This window comes from Apodemus sylvaticus, chromosome 5 (assembly GCF_947179515.1).
Source record: "Apodemus sylvaticus chromosome 5, mApoSyl1.1, whole genome shotgun sequence".
Classification (NCBI taxonomy): domain Eukaryota; kingdom Metazoa; phylum Chordata; class Mammalia; order Rodentia; family Muridae; genus Apodemus; species Apodemus sylvaticus.
In genome coordinates, this window is record NC_067476.1 from 49,427,642 (window position 1) to 49,447,543 (window position 19,902).

The 19,902-nt window shown below is 41.4% G+C and overlaps 1 protein-coding gene across 2 annotated transcripts; it reads right to left on the reverse strand.

Annotated features, from left to right (window-relative positions):
* Window positions 1-1,446: 1,446 nt before the first annotated feature.
* Window positions 1,447-15,402, reverse strand: Spc25 (SPC25 component of NDC80 kinetochore complex). 2 transcript variants are annotated; one of them, XM_052182627.1, is made up of 7 exons: window positions 15,314-15,402; window positions 14,282-14,434; window positions 14,112-14,177; window positions 10,061-10,207; window positions 7,596-7,700; window positions 4,173-4,271; window positions 1,447-2,089 (listed from the first exon to the last, which is right to left on the reverse strand). In XM_052182627.1, the coding sequence occupies exons 2-7, from the start codon at window positions 14,418-14,420 to the stop codon at window positions 1,965-1,967; spliced, it is 681 nt and encodes a 226-aa protein (XP_052038587.1). In that variant the 5' UTR covers window positions 14,421-14,434; window positions 15,314-15,402; the 3' UTR covers window positions 1,447-1,964. The 2 variants fall into 2 exon arrangements, with proteins under 2 accessions (XP_052038587.1, XP_052038586.1); XM_052182626.1 differs by having other exon boundaries at window positions 15,274-15,402.
* Between the last annotated feature and the right edge of the window lie 4,500 nt (window positions 15,403-19,902).

The window sequence follows — 19,902 nt, forward strand, 5'->3', positions numbered from 1 at the left end:
GTTTATTCAGCTTACACTTCCACGTTGCAGTTCATCACCAAAGGAAGTCAGGACTGGAACTCAAGCAGGTCAGGAAGCAGGAGCTGATGCAGAGGCCATGGAGGGATGTTCCTTATGGCTTGCTTCCCCTGGCTTGCTCAGCCTGCTCTCTTATAGAACCCAAGAGCACCAGCCCAGGGATGGCACCACCCACAAGGGGCCTCCCCACTTGATCACTAATTGAGAACATGCCCCATAGCTGGATCTCATGGAGGCACTTCCCCAACTGAAGCTCCTTTCTCTGTGATAACTCCAGCCTGGGTCAAGTTGACACACAAAACTAGCCAGTACACTGTGTTTAACTTATAAAGCATAATTAGTTTTAAGGATTTACATTTCACTTAAAAATGTAAGTTGTGTGCACACGCGGGCACACATGCCCTGGCGAGGATGGAAAATTTAGGAGTCAGTCCTTCCTAGCAAGCGGGGCGGGTGACAGAGATTAAACCTGGGCCTTCAGGCATGGCGGCAGGCACGCCTACCCAAAGAATCAGCTCATCAACTCTTGTTTTACTTTATAAAGGACATGTTTTACCTTATCAATTTTCCCCTAGGGTTTTAATAAAAAATATTTACAGAAATACCTGCCTGTCAAAGACCAGCCTTGGCTTGGAAAGGGGTTAGACCTGAGGAAGGGGTGTTTGGGAGTGGCGAAAGAATGACATGAAGTCAATCATGGTGTACAAGTGGACACCTCTGTGTTCTGTTCTGTGGGCTCTCCAGACAGCTCATCAAGATAGCTCATATAGTAAGCTAGCTGGATGGGATCCCAATCCAAAATCACCATTCCCACCACCCCATGCCTAAACTTGCTCTGCCCCAGGCTGACCTTGAACTCAGGAGTCTGCCTGCCTTTCTTTCTGACAAGCTGGCACATTAATGCAGCTGCCTTTGCTCTTTTAGGTCCACTAATCCCTCATATAATTCATATTGCATCCTTGTATTTATATAGTTAAGAAATCCTGTTTATATATTTTTGAACTCATGTTTTTAGAGTTCTTTCCCACAGCCTTAAGGGTTGTACTGAAAATCACCACATTTACCATTTTGCTGGGGGCATAAGGTACACCTCACCTCCTGGACTCCCGGCTGTCTTGTTGCTGATTTTATCATGGGGGCCATTAACATTGACCGAGAGGACATTCCCCATAATCTTGGCAAGGAGAGTATTTCCAGAAGGAGGAATATAAAGTGAATTGTGTACATTATTATATAAACAAGCCTCAAGCCTAGCAACTGTCAACACTCAGGGAGGCCCATACCCTGCTGATTCTGCTCCAGGGCCAGGAACTGTGCCATGCCTTCCCTTCCATAGCGGCCATGCAAGACTCAGCTCCTCCCTGTGAGAGAGTAAACTATTTCTCCTCAACCCTCATAAAGTCATACTGAAGAGGCAGTTATAAAGACTGAAGGAAACCAAGCAAGTTTATTATCACAGGCAGTACACACTGTACAGGAGAACCCCAACAGAAGAGAACTCCAAACAGTGGCCTAGTCAGGTTTACACAGCATCTTCAGCAGAGAACAGTAGGATTTTATGTAAGGCAGACAGCAGATTTGCCTTTGACTTCCACAGATGGGGAATTATGAAGAATATATTTACAGGAATAAATGAATGAACCAAGGCTTGTCAATTCCTCTGGTGCCATGTCTGAAATAGTAAGTGGCCAACTTCTATCTTTCTTTGTGGGTATAGAGCTAGACACCTCTATAATTTAGGTCCCATGTTTAGGCACACTGGGAGAGGGCAAAGTTTTTCTAACTATGCTGCTGCTTACCTGTTTTCAGCTCACAAATGTTATATCAAAGAGGCATGGTTTGATGATGTATTCTAGTTTAATACCACACAGAAATAGAGAAAAATGACAGGGTCAAGAGAGGAGAATTCCTTTTGGATATATACAATAACAAAAACCAGACCTATATCAATTATGAACCTTAGCTATAAAAGCTTTCCGAACATTGGCGAGAAAGGCTGAAAAATTGTTGGTCTTCCTGACTTTCTCTTGAAATTCTGCTAGGCACTCAAGATGAGGCGAACAGTCGGACACTAGAAGAAAAACAAAGATGATTTAAATGGGGGGATGTGTATGTGTGTGTGTGTGTAGAAGTGTTTCCACTTAGGTTCTCAGCTGGTCTGAATGGCAATTATACTTTACTGAAATGCTCTGAGCATACACACACACTAATACATTTGAATTTTACACTTATCTTTTAGTCTTTTCCTTTGCTTAATTCCTAAATATTCAAATTGCAAGTATTACAATCCTGATTTAAATGTAAATGTGGTATCCAAAGGACCAAGAGCTGAGTGACATGTGTTATTTCTATCATCTTTCTTATGTACATTTTTTTTTAACTATTAGTCATTTTCTGTGCAAAGCTTTGGGTTGATGTCTAATTTCTTGCCACAATATGAGAAAAGGCTTAATTTTCAATGACAACTCTTTTTGAGACATGGTCTCACTATGTAGGTCTGGCTGGCCTGCAACAGACCAGACTAGCTTTAAACTCAGAGATCCATCTGCTTCTACCACTTAAGTTCTGGGATCGAAAGCAAGAACCACCATACTTGGCCTCAATGCAAATTCTTAGTAACTTATGACTTTGGGATGAAATATCCAAGATTTTACAAGTGCAACGGAAGTCTGTGGAAAATGTGGTCACTGTTCCAAGAGTGGTAATCACAGTACCATGTCTCACAAAGAGACAAGGGTCGCAAGTTACAGTCCTTGTGTCAGTTGCACATGCTGGTACAACAGAACAAATCTTTAGTGGGAGTTGTTGCCAAAAGAATGATCCAGCTCTTTCTACTGTCAATCATCTCCACTATTCAGGAGGAGGAACTTGACTATATCAGCTTTCTGACTTTAGAGATTGCTTAGACATGACCACAACAAAGAAATAGCAGAGTACTTGGATCAAATTTTATTCTGTGAGTTTTATTTTAATAAACTATCAAACACTGTGAGTGTCTTTAAGTTTTCTTTTCTGTTGCTATGATACTCTGAGACTTATTCTGGCTTGTAGTTCAAAGGTCAACACACCCTGGAGGGAAAGTCAAGGCAGCAGGAGCACTAAGCAGCTGGTCACCTTTCACCCATGATCAGGAAAGAGAGAGCAATGAGCGCATGCTCCTACTCAGCTCCCTCTCTCTACTTACACAGCCAGGGAACATCACCATACACTGTTAATTTAAGATCTTCCTACCTCGATTAACACAGTCAAGATAATTCCTCACAGCATGTGGGTGACTCTCGATTTTTGTCAAGGTGATAATTAACATTAACGATCACAAACAGACAATGTACCAATAATTACAATTTAGAGAAAACTAAAAAAATAGAGGTTTTAGGGCTTTGCTTTTTAACATCTAGTATTCATTTAATTGAAACACAAATTATTAAAGAGAAAATTCTCAAATATTTTGTAGATAGAGAGCCTCAAAATCTGAATCCTATAGGAAGACAGTGAATTATCAGGCCCTTAGAGGGCCAGCCAGCATCCTGAGCATCTATATGCTATATAAATAGCATATATGTTATAAATGCTTTAAAATGGAACCACAGGGGTAGTGACTTGAGAATCATTTTTATGAACGCCAAAAAATTAAAGTTTACTTATATAAAGGAGTAGAAGGATTTAAAAAGTACAAACATACTTGCATTTGCTTAGTGTTCACATTGCTAGCAATCACATACATTCCCTATAAATTAAAGGCTCTCTGACCTGCTGCAGTCAGTAACTAACCTGCATTGTGCATGTGTGGCACTTTTCAGGAGGAAATGCTTAAAAAATTGGGAGAAAGTAAATTACTACATGTTGATTATTTTACATAAAGTAACAATGAACTACTCACATTACCATTCACAGTTCTGTAAGGGTAATCAAATTTGCACATGCAATACAAAGAATTCTGGTGTCAGAGTTTTTAGCCCTCATGATGCTGTGTCATCTGGGAGAGAGTAGGGCTCCAAATACATCTATTCGGCAAAACTACACTCACATCCTTTAGAGGTTGTTACCTCAAGAAGACACACTGAAAAGGAAAGAGCTGTGCAAACACAATTTTCCTTATGAGTCAAATGACAGTTGAGACTACTGATCTTAGACACAAGAGACAGGATACTTACCTTCATATTCCTTAGCTTCATTTATGCTCAGGGAAAACATATATGGGCTGTCAGGATTCTTGGGGTCAATACTAGTAAATATAAACTGCAACTTATCACCTGAAGAGAGAGATTAAAAGCCATTTAATATGAGAATACTCAGAAGTCAAGGCTCAGTGGAGATACTTTCACACATGTGCACACACACACACACACACAGCCCATCTTTGATAAGTATGTGCTCTGTACTTTAACCAGTTTGTAAGGTCAAACACAGAACTTACAAGTTAGTTTAAGTGAGACTATTAAAAGCAGACAATAAAGGAAAAACAGATGACTTGGAAATCAATGACATTAAACTCTTTTTCCTCCTTCAAATGATAGTACCAAGAAAATGAAGACAACTCACAAAATAAAAGAAAATATTAGTAAATTAAATACCCACTAAGGCTTGAAAGGCTTAAAAACTCCAAATGAAAAACACAAAAGCAGAGATTTAACCAGGTCACTGCATGCAGTGAAAACAATAGAGTGCCACATACTCCCCTCCATGGATGAACAGTTGAATACAACATTGTCTACATACACATTGTACATATACACAAATACATAAATATTGCCCAGACATAAAAAGGAATGAACCTCTCATACAGAACTACAGTATGGACAAACCTTGGAAATATGTGAAGATGCAAAAGAACAAATATTATACGATTCCGAAATATAAAATAGCTAGAACAGGAAAGATACATTCACAGAAAGAAAAAAATAAATTCAAGGTTACTGGGAGATAAGAAAAAAAAACATGAAAATTGAGAGTTATTACAAAATTTGTTTGGAGTAATAAAATATAGAAATCTACAGTGGTTGGTGATAGTCACACAACATTGTAGATATAATTAATATCACAAATTATACACTTTAAAATGGTTAAAGCAACTTAGTTTTACATTATATGTATTTTACTACAATAAACCCATATTGTTAATTTATTTTATATTCTTCTAGTTAATTTATTTTCCAAATTAAAAAACAAACAATGAAATGCTCCCAAATAAATAAATACCTGATAGGAATTCAAGTTGGCTGCCACAAAGCACAAGTTCATACACATTTTAGTTTCTTTTATAGCATAAAAAAATTAAGCAATCATATTTAAAATTCTTATCATTGTAAAAGGAAATGTCAGAAACTTAGGAAAGACTTAGCTAGCATCAAAGTTCAAAGTGAAGTACAGGTCGGTATACCGGACTTCAGACTGATAATAGTACTGGGAAGGGTGCACACACAAGCAGCTTTGGTAGTATACTCGTTATTATACTAATCAAGGGTTTCCTTGGGGATGTTCTGTTCCACTCAGTATGCAAAAGAGCAGAGAACACGCCTCTCATTTATCAGTTGGCAAAGAGTACCTATGTGCTGTAACTTTAATTTTTTTCTATTTACTTATTTATTTTATTTTATTTGTTTTTTTTTAAGACAGGGTTTCTCTGTATAGCCCTGGCTGTCCTGGAATCTCTGTAGACCAAGCTGGCCTTGAACTCAAAAATCTGCCTGCCTCTGCGTCCCGAGTGCTGGGATTAAAGGCATGTACCACCGTTAACCTTCCTATAGCCCACCACCCACCAGAGGTAGTGGACAAGAAAGGATATGGGGGACGTGAAATCTGTTTAGAAAGGTTCTTTGGAGCAACTCCCGTCTGTGCTGTCTGGAAATTGGCAGTTTAGCTCACAGGTCAGCAGCGGCAGCTTAATCCACTCACAAACACCTCATGCAGCACCATCAGCAATCCAGTTCAGTAGTCAGATTAGCAACAGTGCTGAGGTGACAAGACCTAGCAGACAGCCAGGCCTCAGCCTTGGCTCGAGTCAGCAGAAGGGACCAGGAGACGTTCTCAGCTGTGCCTCTCTCAGGGAAGTGAAAATCAGCGATGACCAGCGATGACGGGAGACACAAGCTCTGCACAGCTCGGTGCCCAGCTAGCCATTGCCTCCCTCTGTCCCTCCCAACAACACGTGTCTTCCACGTGCCTTGCCTCCCTATGTATAGCCAATCAGCCCCAGTCTGCCCAGCTCCCCCCATCTGCCGAGTCCCAACAAATGCAACTCAACTACTAACTGTAAGATGGATCAAAACATGCGTGTCATTAGCAAAGAATCCTTTATCACATGTCCTTTCACGTGTTTGCTTTAGCAGAAAGTCCTCCTTCACGAGTCTGCCTTAGTCTTTCACCTGTGCCCACACTCCATGTTTTGCCCAGCAAAACACCATCCAGCATAACTGGCTCTCCAAAGAACCCTAAGTTTCCCCATCAAAGTGTGCGGGTGCTTCCCAGGCACCAAGCGATCTACCAGTTCTGCAGAGACACCACCCTGTCTCCCTTCTGTCTGCGTCAGCTGTGATACTCTCTACTGATCACCCACTCTTCTGCTCAACTGATGTGCTTAAGCAGTGCTCACTAATCAGGAAACACTTTACACTCAGCAGCTTGTGATAAAGGATGCTACTTAGTTCCACACATACCTTGTACCCTTCCCACCATCATAAACACACAATATCAACCGAACACAGCCAATGAAGATACGGCTCAGCAGGTAAGGGTGATTGCTACTCAGCCTGATGACCTGAACTGAATCCCCAGAACCCACATGATGGAAGAACCAATCCTCCCAAGCTCCTCTTTCCCCTCCACAAGAGTGCAAGGCACACATGCACTCACACAAACACACAATAAATGAGTTTAAAAATACAATAGATAAAATATAAAAACTTACCTATGGTAAGTATGCACATGCAGGGAAAATGCACATACTATTCCTTATTAACGGGTTTAGGCATCCACTGAATGCCTTAAAATATATTCCCTATGAATTAAGGAAGACCAGCACAAACACTGAGTCTCCTCAGTGACTCACAGAGCCTGAGCGTGACCTTGGGAAGCCCCAAAACACTATCCCTTCTAACCAATCAGCATATACATAGATAATAGCCTTAAAAACATTCATGTGCTTTTAAACCTAGCAATACCCCCCTGAGAAAGGATCCTCCCAAGTGAGAAATTATATACAGTATTTTTAAAGTAGGAAAACAGATACAATCCAATTGATAAAAGATGGAATAAGTTATACTACATTAATTAGTAATTATACCAACATTCACAAATCGCTACTCTGAAGGCAACTGGGGATGATACAAACGCTACTGAAAACCAAGAACAGTAAGCATCACATGTTTGTTTGTTTGTCTTATTTTGTTGACAAAACTTTCATTAGACACTGGATAAAGCAGTAATACTTGTATTTAGATGATTAAAAAGATGGGACACTGGCCTGTTTTCTAAAAACTTAATGTGATAGTTTAGTTGAAAATACCTCTTAGCGTCTTCTCTTCTCTAGGTACCCCCTTTCTAATCTTCTACATAAACAGATAGAGCAATAAACATACCGTGAATCTTTCTAATTTCTAGTCCAAGGCGATCTCTATACAAATCCGCTGATTTCTGCAGCTGTTTCATTCTCTCTTCATTAGCTTTGTTAGCAGTGGAAATGGCTACAATTTAAAAACAGTGTTGAATATTTTGGATAATCCTCACTTTAAAGCTTATTCAATTAATTTTAGGAAACTTGAAAACTACTAAAAAATTATTCCAGGCATATCAATCTGTTTATATTTATTCAGCTCCTAACTTTAACAAATAATAAAAGGGGATCCTGTTCAAGATGAAAAAGAAAAATGTTTAATATACAGATAATCAGGGCAGAAATTCATACAACTAGGCTAGAAATAGAGTTCCTTTATATAATTATTGTTGTTGTTTGCTGGCTAGACATATATATACACTCATTGCTTCATGGGAAGAATGCTTTCCTCCTCTAGACATCAGTGCTACCATGAGAGACCAATCAGCCTTATTTCATGCTGGTTTACAACTGCTAACAAATGCTGGTTTAAAACTAACAACCCTAACTAATAAGATGAGAAGCATACGTTCACAATTTGGTCTTGGATACTAACTGTATAAGAGAAAGCATTAACCAAACTGCTGTTTTCAAGTCTACCTTCTAAATAAAGCATTCATTTGAGTATGAACATTTTTATAAGAAACAAAGTTTTTACAGAAAGGGTTTTTCTAAACCAGAGATTGTCTTTTATCCGTTTTACACAAACAAACACACACACACACACACACACACACACACACACACTCACACATTCATCCTCACTTTCGTTCTTTTTACCTCCATTGCCCTGTCTCAGCCCATGTTTCTCCTGCTGAACCTCTGCTTCTTCCCAACAGGTGCCCTCCCTCCCCCACGTCCATGTCTTCTGTGTGTACTCTGAATTTAACCTACCAAGTTTCCTGTAGGAGCAAGCGTGGAAGTTTATTGGGGCCTAGGCAACTTATTATCGGCAGCTACACCACTGAAGATAGTAAAATTCATCCCCACCCCCCCACAATGTCAATAGTATCTTTTATTCACCAGATGTAATTGTCATCTTGGAGGTTTACTGATGAAGAAACTCACCCTTTCTAGTTCTGGCTTGGGCTAGGTGGTTCAACCCAGCTGTTCTAGCTCAAAACACCTCTCCAAGCTGACTGATTCAAACTGGCTTCTCTCAGCTCAGCTTGGTCTCAAAATCTCTGGCAATCTGTCCTGATTTTCTGGCTTCAACTGCCTCTGCTGGCCTGCAATGAACTGATGAACTCACAAATTCAACTCCACTACAGACTCCTCATTGAAATGCCTCAACCACACACTGCACTGACTGCTGATTTAACTCTCCTGGTGAAACTACCTGCTTTCTGACTCTCTGGGGGAGTTCTCTTAAGTCCTCTCTTTCCTGTCTGTTCTCCTGAGAGCTGGGTGCATCCTTTCTCTGACTCCTCACTTTGCCCCTCCATTAGACTTCACTTTCAAACATGGCTGTTTCCTTCTATAAGCTAACTTTACTGTCACCGTTTGTACCAAAGGCATGACTATAAACCAGAGGGACTAAAGGTGTGTACTATGTCTGCATTCCAGCGGGATCACACAGGAATGGGTCTTTGGATGTGATCCCTTGCCAGAGTAGCAACGCTGCTGGATTAAAATCCCTCTACCAATAGTCTTGGAGGAGTGAGGTCTCACAGGCCCTTCTTCCTATCATATGCTGAGGCTCAAACTTACTTAGGTAAGCACAGCTGCTGAGAGTTCACGAGCACACAGGCCATGTCATGTCCCAAAGAAACTGCTTCACAGCACTCCTCTGCATTCCTACTTCTCTACATCCTACATCCATTACTCCTATCCTGGACCTTGGCAGGAGTGAGTGTGTGTGTGTGTGTGTGTGTGTGTGTGTGTGTGAGAGAGAGAGAGAGAGAGAGAGAGAGAGAGAGAGAGAGAGAGAGAGAGAGAGAGAGACAGATGGCCCTTTTAGGGGTGAGCAATGCAGGGATGTAGTCTCTGTACTTTTACCAGTTAAGTCTGAGCATTCACTGCCTGGCACACATGTCATGGTCAACAAATGTTTTTAAGTCCTTAAAGGATTCTTCAACACAGATACGACATGGTGATGCATGCCCACAATCCCAGTGCCCAACGGTAGAGCAGGAGGACCAGTTTAAAGGCATCCTTAGTTATAAGCTTGAGACCACACCAGGCTACATGAGACTACTAAAAGGCTTTGTCCAATTTTAGTTACAACCAGAGTACTAATGACTGTAATTGAAATCGGACAAAACGTTTTCTGCAAAACAATAACCACAAAAAGAAAAGTAAGCCCACCTGGGTGACTTAGTGATACCTAGAGATGCTGGTCTCCATGCCCTAGAGTGTAGTCGACTCCCAAGAGCAGAGCTGGCCAGAGGTGCACTAGGAACCAGCATGCCTCTGAAATGCCATCCCAACTGTGAAGAGTCAGGAACTTACTTTCCTTCTTCCTAGCATACTCTTCCTTAAGCTCCTGGATATTTGCCGTCAGCACTTCCAACTCTTGCTCTTTGCCTTTTATTTCAGCAATCATCTTTAACACATTATCTTTCTTTTCTTGAATAAGCTTATTCTGCTTACAGAGCTCTGTAAGAAACACACAGCATTAAATGCACATGCCCTATTATACGACATGTAATTAAGAAAAGGACAAAATTGCCAACTCCCCAGAAACTAATAAAACTGCTTTTATGTTTTGTTTTGAAGACAGAACCTATGGAAACCCAAAATGGCCTAAAACTCACAATTGTTTGACCTCTATGATTAATAAACATATTCTAATGGCTCAAAAATCATAAATGTTAAAAGAGAATCTGCTTCATTAGTTGTCTTTAAAAAAAAAAAAAAGCTTTTAAAATTAAAAAACCAAATTAACAAACAGAAAATCGGAAGAAGAGTGAGTTCCAGGACAGCCAGGGCTATACAGAGAAACCCTGTCTTGGAAAAAAAAAGAAAAGAAAGAAAATTGGAAGATTATGACTCCTGCCGTTCCAAGTAAGTACTTCAGTCAAGTCCCCCACAGAAGACAGCCCAAATCTACAAGACAGCTTTTCACAGTGCGTGAAGAAAGCTAATTCTAATGTGTTGTAAGCTTTTCTGGAATGTATTAAAGACAGAAGAAAATGGTGATGAGATTGTCAAATCTTACAAAGTTAGCATAATTCTGAAACTGAAACACAGACATCACCATGTCTCCACTCACTGACAGCCATATAAGCTAATTTTATTCAAAAATATGGTGACAGGACCAATGAGATGACTCCGTAGGTAAAAGTGCTTGCTGCCACGCCTGATGATTTAAGTTCAATCGCCCAGGGTAAAAAAGGAAGCAATTCCTGTAAATTATCTTTTAACCTCTCACATATACCATGGTCTCTCACACACACACACTCAAATAAAATAAAATAGGGCTCTCTTTTTAAAGTGTTATCATAAAGCTTAATAAAATACTAATATATGGAACTGGCGATGTCACTCAGGTGGTAGAGCTCTTGCCTACCATGTGGAAAGCCCTGGATTTGCCCTAGTGCCCCATAAGTTGGGTCTGATGGTGCACACTTGTAGCCCCCACATTCAACAGGCAGGGACAGGAAGACAAGGTCATCCTCTGCTACAGAGACAGTTACAGAGAAAGTCTAAGACAGCCTGTGTATATGAGCTCCGAAGTCAAAATAAAAAGTTAACTTAGCCCCTCGTAAGGTGACCACAGTCCAGTGGAAGACCACAGACTTAAGGATGTTCCGGCAGCACATAAGTCTTGAAGGCTTTAAAGACAGTTTTAAGTGAGTGGGGCTGGGAAGGAAGTGTGGATCTGAGAAGAGCTAGGTGGGGAAAGAATGTGACCAAACCACACCTATACAAAACTCCTGAAGAAATTAAAAAATAAATGAATGAATGAATGAATGAATGAATGAATAAATAAAATGCAGGGACTTACAAATATAGTTTAGGGATTAAGAGCACCTGATGCTCTTAAACTCAGCACCTATCCAAAGGCAAACAACCATTTGTAACTATTTCCAGGGGATCCAATGCCCTCTTCTGACCTACAAAGAGCACTTAATATATATTACATGTAGATCTATGCAACAAATAAATATATAAAACAAAGTAAAATCTTTAAACATATTTAAAAAAAAATCTACTACAAGCAAATATGGTAGAATGTAAGATAGTAAAATATTGGAAAATGTATGATATGATAGGTACTGGGAAAATATTACATATTTAGTGCTGGGTCTTCCTGAGTGTTTTATGGCAGCAGGAGTAAACTCAGGCCCTCACATATGCTCACCAAACACTACCATGCCATCAAATCACACCTCCAATAACAGTAAAAAATGTCTTATCTTGCATCAAGGATCTTCAGGAGTTGTTCCTGTCACAGCCTTCCAAGTCTAAGTGCCCCTGGGATAGCTCTGCTACTATTTCTTAAACTAGATGTACAGATTGGCCTATATTTTTAGAATGACAGATACAAAATATCATGTGTGAAAGCAGGCTCTGTAGGGGAAAACTACAATTTGCCTGAAACACACAGCTGAGTTGGATTCTGGGGACTCATTTTTCTTCTAAATACTACAAGGTGTCAGTACTTCCCAACAAGAGCTACCCTGCAGCAGAGCACTTCCAGCGGCTACGCTTGCCCCTCGTCCACCTGACCACTGAAGAACTGGTGCACAACTCAGGAGCAACTGGTGGTGCACTTAGGGAGTTAGTGACAAGTGAATGTGAACACAGCATCAGGGGGAGGTTATTCCTTAAGCACTGCTAGGATTCTAAATACTTACTAAATACTTAACACACAAAATGAAATCTTATAAAATTTGAAAAGCAGCATTTAGAGCTGCAAAATTAACCATTAGGCTGGAAGATCTGAGTAAAAAACAAAACAAAGAGAAAGGCTACAAAACTGAACGTACATAATTCACATTTGATGCAAATGCTCGTTAACCTCATAGTCACATAAATGTATTCAAGACTGAGATGCTGTTACAGAAGTCTTACTCTTTTGTGAACAAGGGTAGGAAAAGTGTGGTAGTGCCTGTACTCCTAGATCTCAGGAAGTGGAGGCGACAGGACTGAGAAGGACCACAAGCCCCAGGCCAGCCTGGGCAAAAGAGAAACTGATGCCCTACCTCAGCCATCCAAGCCAACAAAGCAAGACTTCTCATTAAAGAAAGAAAATACTACAAGAACTTAGACGTCTTATCGTTGTGAGGCCTGAGTCAAAATTGTGCAAGCAGCTTAGAGTAGGGAACTAGTTACCAAATATTCGGCAAACTCAGAGTCTGTTTCCATATGGCACACATTCCATTACTACGAGTAGTAATATAATATATTTTAACTATTGTGTTCCTGTTTCCACCTCCACGAAATTATCAAATTCGACCTTATGCAGTTTCCTTAATCTAGGGCAAGATCAATCAAATACTCACTGAACTTGGGTAAATTGTTATTTCTGTTCAATCATGGTGATATGTGTGTGTGCATGCGTGTGCATATGTATACATGCATGCTAAGTGTTTTGCAAGGGCATTCCAGTTTAACAGTGTTTAAAACATGGCTCCCCTAAACCAAATGTCTCTATGTAAATTCAACCCATTGGCTCCAGGTTTACAGCTTAAGTGTGAGAATTCAATAAAAGATACAGATCCAGACTTAAGTATCTGGACATCCATAGAAATGACTGGGAAAGAATGGTGGTAAAATATGATTGTTAGATTATTAACCAGACCCAAAAGTCCTGAGGAACTCCGTGTTCCTCGGCTGAAATTTCCATTGTGAAAACAAACTTTTTTTATTAAAGGCTGCCCTTTACACATAGGCATACACATATACTACTTAAATAAAAAGAGGATACATATAAAATGATGCCATTCACATAGCGTTCAAAAATAATACTAAAAACAATATTCATAGTTCTAGACAGTGCAAAGATATTCAACATTTCTTTACGCTGGTGACAGAAACAGAATTTTTTAAAACTAATTTATGCCGGGCGGTGGTGGCACCTGTAATCCCAGCACTCTGGGAGGTAGAGGCAGGTGGATTTCTGAGTTCGAGGCCAGCCTGGTCTACAGAGTGAGTTCCAGGACAGCCAGAGCTACACAGAGAAACCCTGTCTCGAAAAAACCAAATCAAAAACAAAAACAAAAACAAACAAAAACAAAAAACCTAATTTATTTTTATTTTATGTACATTGGTGTTTTGACTGCATGTATCTCTCTGTGTGAGGGTGTCAGATCCCCTGGAACAGGAGTTACAGACCGTTGTGAACTGCCATGTGGTGCTGAGAATTGAACCTGGGTCCTCTGGAAGAACAGCCAGTGCTCTTAAAGCACTGAGCTATCTCTCCAGACCCAGGAACAGAATTTTGATGACTGTCTATACATGTGTGTGAATGTATGAACACTTACTACACTGTCTTACTTAAGATTTTACAATAAAGACATTCAATCTAGAAGCTAATCTACAGTTTTTCACATACGATTTTTATATTCCAGAATTGTCGCAGCCATCCTTTCTTCTTCCTTTAATTTCAAAGACAACTTTTCTGAAAGACAAATTACAAGAGATGTTTGAATCTTGCTGAAATAACAGTAGAAAATAAATAAGACCAGCAAAATCCACAAGTGCAGAGTTAAGGGCGGGCAGTACCTGAAAGCGCTCTAATGGAGTCCTTGAAGGCATCTTTAAGTCCCACCACTTGACTACGATTATCATCGAGTCTGTTTCTGAACTTATCCCAAAATTCATTTATGCTTTTATCTAAGAGTGCCAGTTCGTCTTCACCCATTGTGTTTTAAGACGCTGCAAAACAGAACACAATATTTTAATTGTTATTGACACCAAAAAGTCATACTTTCGAGTTTATGTCCACAGGTTGCCTTTGCTACAGAATGGTTAATAACTGAGCAACTTGGCTAGCATCACGGCAGATTTTAATTCCCAACATTTGGAAGCTGGGGGCAGGAGAATCTGAAGTAAAGGTCATCCTCGGCCAAAGTCATGAGCAGCTTGACATACAAGAGTCCTTTCCTAAATAGAAACAACAGGGTGTGGATTAAACACCTTTAATTCCAGCACTAGGGAGGCAGAGGCGAAGGTATCTGAGTTCAAAGATAGACTGGTCAACCTAGGGCCAGAACCTAATAAAACATAAAATAAGATAAAATATAACCCATTAGCGGTCTGGTAGTTAGCAACAGGATAGATAATTCAAGATAATTTGGGATTAACTGTGGCGAATGTGCATCAATCTGTTCTGAAGGCATGAAGACGGGAGGTGGAAAGAATAGGATCAAAACAGGTTGCGTGGAGCTTTTAAATCAAGTTTTAACAGGACCCAGGTGTCAGTCGGCTTCTCCAAAGGAGAAGCAGGGAGGCCGAGACTCTAAGAATTTGGGGGCACAGACAGACTTGCAGGCTTTGTGCACTGGACCCCAGACCGCCTGCTCGGCCCGCTCCTCCCTCAGCAGGGCGGAAGAGGGGAGGGTGGGCGGGACCGACCAGCGCCGGAACCCGAACCCCGCGGCTAACAGCGGACACCCGCATTCCAGGCTCCGCGGACACAAGCCGGCAGGCCCAGGCTTCCCTTACAGCGCGCGAGCGACCGGCGAAGCCCCACAACCCTTCAAAAGGCTCCCGACCTGGGCGGCCTAGAACGCCGCCGTCTCCGCCTCACAGGACCTGTCCAGAAAGAACCAGCCCGTCTCTCCTCAGGCGCTCCTCCGCCGCGCTGTCTTTCAATTTCAAACTCGCCACCGCCTGCTACCCGCCCTTCAACTCCGCCTTCTGATTGGCTGGCAGAGCAGATTCTCCATGCAAGGATTGGTTGATATCCGCATGCGGAATTCTCGCGGACAACTATGAAGCGGGGCATTCTGGGATTCGTAGTTCTTTGCTGAGCCGATTGGGACTCGGTTTGCAGTGAAGTAGCAAGAAGGGCTTGCTGCAGAATGAAGAAAAATGTAAAAACTGAAATTTAACTGCATTCTTATGTGACGTTTACACCCCTCTTTCTTACACCCATTTTATTTTGGAAATGACAGAAAATCCTCCTGAACAGACTCCAGTTATGATTGACTCGGCAGAAACATCCTGAAAGTTACCAAACTATTTAACCAAACTTACTGTTTGAATTTCCCAAGCTTTTCTAACATTGCTTTATCGTGAGTATTTTACTCATTTAATTTTTTTATGTTTATATGTGTTTACAGAAAGGGACATCGGTCCCCTGGAACAGTTGTAAGCCATTGGCAATCACACTCCTCTCCTCTGCTGGAGGAGCAGGTGTCCTGCAACCTTGAGCCATGTCGCCAGTCCCTCCGATGATGATTTTTAAGACCTACTGGCAAAAACCTGCTCCTGGATCTTGCAAAACTTCAAACTGAATGGGATCAGAACACTACCAAAGCAACCCATGCTCCCTGAAGATAGACAGATAGGAGACACCAAATTATTAAACACATAATTTTAAAAAAACACAAAATTTTAAAACATAGTAAAGATTTTAAGCTAGGATTTGTTAGAAGAAAACTTCACAGATGAAACAGACTTGCTGCCCACATCCTTCTTTGTAAAACTGAGAAAGAAAGAGAATTGAGAATATGCCCTCTAAAGAGATCTGTAAGGAAGCAGGGGCTGTCTGATTCTCAGGTTCTTGGACACCCAGAAGGTGCTGGATGTCTCAGAAGAGATGAGAATGGAGTGGGGGCCCTTGAAAGGATAGAAAATAATACAGCCTAACTCTAATGACCCCAAGAAGTCAGAAGTTTAAAATGCTATCTCGCGTTGTTAGAAACTAGGTAAAAGGTCACATTCCAGAGCCTGCCCTTTGTTTAGAGCTAGCAGAAAGGCCTTGAATATCACCTGATCCTGGCCCCATAAGGTAACTGGAAATGGGCTAAGCTTATCTTGCTTCTGTAAATTGCTTAGGCCATTATCCCTATGCAGGAAGAGTTCATGCAGCTATAGACATTCAAGAAAATAGGAAACTAATTGGTCCACTGAGCGTGGGCTCCGATAATTTAAACTGATTGGCCTAAAAACTATGGAGTGGTACAAATCAATTGGCTCGCATTTTGCGGGCTCTCCATGCTAAGAAATGATTGGTTTGTGATTTGAGGACTTAAACTTATAAAAGCTGTCACAATTTGGCACTCGTGGTCCTCAGTCCTCTATCCCTGCGAGGTGTATGGCTGTGGAACCCAGAATTCTGGAATAAAGAAATCCTCATGCTATTGCATCGAGACCGTTTCTCGAGAGTGATTTGGGTATCGCCTTCTGAGGTGTGGGGTGCTAGGGCACCCTCGGTTTTTGGGGGTCTTACACCCTGAGGGCTGGATCTAGCCTGGGACCAAGAGAGGAAATGGGGGTGCTCCGGCTGGTCCTGCGGGGATGATTCCTTGGCTTGTCAGCGGATGGCTTGCGCTTGGCTTGATCATGATCCTAGCTGAGAGAGCAGAGAGGCCTTCTACTAGTGATTAGATGGTGACTCTTTAGGTAAAAGCCTTTTCCATTGCTTCCCTTGATGGATCCGGTTGAAAAGAAACAGTCCATGGTTTTAAGACATTCATTGTCATGGTGGAAAGTGGATGAGTAAAACCGTACCCCCCCCCCCCTCCCAGGGTGGGCCTGAGGTTAAATACATTTGCAGGGAGGAGTGTCTGGGAAGGAGAGTTTATTGGCTAAGTCCTCCAGGTCTTTAGGTACCTCATTAAAAAGGAGAACTGCCTTGAGGCTACATGACCACAGGTTGTATCCTCTTCCTGTGGAGGGGCTTGGGGCTTTGACTCATATGACTGATGGCCACAAATCTATGGAGGGCTGCGGCCTCTTGCCAGGATCCTGGTATCCAGGAAAGGAGCAGAAACACCTTCCGTCCCTTTAGGATCACCAGGGTTTCTAGCCTTAGCTCAACCAGAAACCAGGCTGCCTTTCACAGTCCTACAGTCTTAGAGTTCAGTAGACCTGTAATCTTGAAGTCCTTGCTAGATTCCAACTAAATCTAAGACTCTGGAAACAAGTTCCTGGGTTCTTCATTTTAGCATGGCCTCCAAGATGCAAACTGAACTTGGAGACAAACTACTGTGCGACACACAGTAAGTGTTCCCTCAGCTGTCTGTCACGTGAATTCAGCCACATACCACCTTAGCTCCACCAAGAAAAAAGTGCCTAGCACAAGTCCATGGGCAACTCTCCTAGTGAGAAACCTATGATCCAAGCACCAGCTTATATGGATGTGTAGGTCATGCTCATTTCCAGGGACAAGTTCATGATGAGACTAATGGAAGGGGTCCCTGAAAGCCCTGGTAAGATAATTTATAGTAGTGTCATTACGGAGTGCCAGTGCTCCTGGGACGTGAGCCAGAATGGAGGTAAAGTAATTATTTCCTAAAACTCACTAGAGCTTAAACGCTGGGGTCTGAAATAAATCCACTTATAGTGAAAGGTGACACCGGAGAGTTCTCAACTATGATTTATTTTAGAAAAGGCAGATAAGTTTGTTAGAAGGATCACGGTCATGAAGACATAGGAGGTCTGTTTTTGTTTGCTGCTAAGGTATGAGCAGTACTAGCCAAAGCTGAACCTGCCTAAGTGGTGTTGAACTGTAGCAGGCGCTGTAACTCAGAAACTAATAGCTCATTTTATAATAAGACTATCTATACCTTGTGTTTTTTTTAAATATTTGCTATGGCAAAACATCCTGAAAGAATTCCGACCTGTGGCCTCCATGTTGTATTCTAAAACAAGCAGGAGTTACTAAAAACCCAGGGAAAGCCTAAATAAAACAGAATGAGAACATTCTGGAAAGAACTGAAAGTAATCAATTACTAGGACTAACACCTAAACAGGGCAACAGTACAGGGTTTTGAAAATGGCTACATTAGCGAAGAAAACACACCCACACAGTCATTAAGAGTAAGGAGATCATTACCACCAGCCAGCCATGCTGGGAGAAAGGAGTACTGAAGCCATCTCCAAGGAAACGGGGAAAGCAGGGATCCTGGGATAGCACATGGACAGTACTAGGGACGCCAGTGAACTTCACGTTGTACTTAATTTGCTTGGGTCAGGGTTTCCATTGATAATCTTCTAACGCAGTGACCTTCAAAGAAATGCACGGTGACAAACATTTTGCATGTGATCTTGGGAAACTCAGTGACCTCTAAATAAATTGCAGATGAAGGGTTGCCTAGTAACTGAAAAGATTTGGCCAAGATAGGACCCAAATAACATACTAAGAAAGATTGTTTTCCCCCCCACACACAAATGCTTTTCTGGCATAGCAGAACTCTGGTGGTTGGAAGCAGAGAGAAGTCAAACAGAGAAGCATCCTACAGCAAGAAGAGAATGGACTGCTGCTCAAGGGAATGGTCCTCAGCTGAAGATTTTTGTATGCTCTTGGCTTTGTGTAGGAGAGTTTTGCATTTGTATATATGTAGATGGTAAGCACGTCACAGTGAGAGAATCATGCCTCCCCTTCTGCCACATGGTTTCCTGAGCTTGAATCCAGGTTGCCAGGCCTGGCAGCTAGTGTTCGTTGCTGCTGAGCTATCTAATTGCTAAATACAGTATTGGACAATTCCTTTTTGTCATGGCTGTCTTAAAGATGCCTTTGCTCCTTGGCTAGAAAGTATAAAGATAATTTGAAGACCCAGAAAACGCTACATGTGGTGGTATACCTGCAATCCCAGAATTGGAGATCGAAGGCCAACCTGGATCACATGAGACTCTGTCTCAAATAACAATAACAGCGACAGACAGATAATTAAACCACAATTAGTGCGGAAAGGAAGTGAGACAGAAGGGAGAAGAAAGGTAGGAAGAAAATAAGAGAAACACAAAGATGGAAAAGGAAAGGAGGAACAAGCCTATGATGGGAACAGGTTCAGAGGGGACACCAGGTAAAGACACACGGAGAAGGCAGCAGACATCCATAGGCCAACGAGGGGTCACAGAGGAAACTAGAACTACGTTGACACCCTCATCATAGACTTCTACTTCCTGTGATTAAGAGAAAATAAATGAATACCATTTTAGCCATCCAGTCTGATAGTCTCATATCTTAGCAAAGGAATATGATGCCTTAGAAAGAATGTTCCAGCACGATGAGAAAGTGCACTGAACCAAGACATAGAAAGACTTAACAAACAATAATGGAATAATAAGATTTAGCAGATTGTATTAAAGGGAAAAGGACACTGAGATCCTTTTTGCTTCAGTTAATTATCCTATAATCTGCAGAACTGAAGCCTTCTGAGACACAGACTCTG

Excerpts from the sequence above, each read along its gene's own strand:
- Spc25 (XM_052182627.1), bottom strand. The coding sequence starts at position 14,420 with ATGGGTGAAGACGAACTGGCACTCTTAGATAAAAGCATAAATGAATTT. Across the intron at positions 7,701-10,060 it reads GTATGCTAGGAAGAAGGAAA|CCATTTCCACTGCTAACAAA; the intron begins GTAAGTTCCTGA and ends TTTAAATTGTAG. Across the intron at positions 2,090-4,172 it reads TGAAGCTAAGGAATATGAAG|TGTCCGACTGTTCGCCTCAT; the intron begins GTAAGTATCCTG and ends TTTTTCTTCTAG.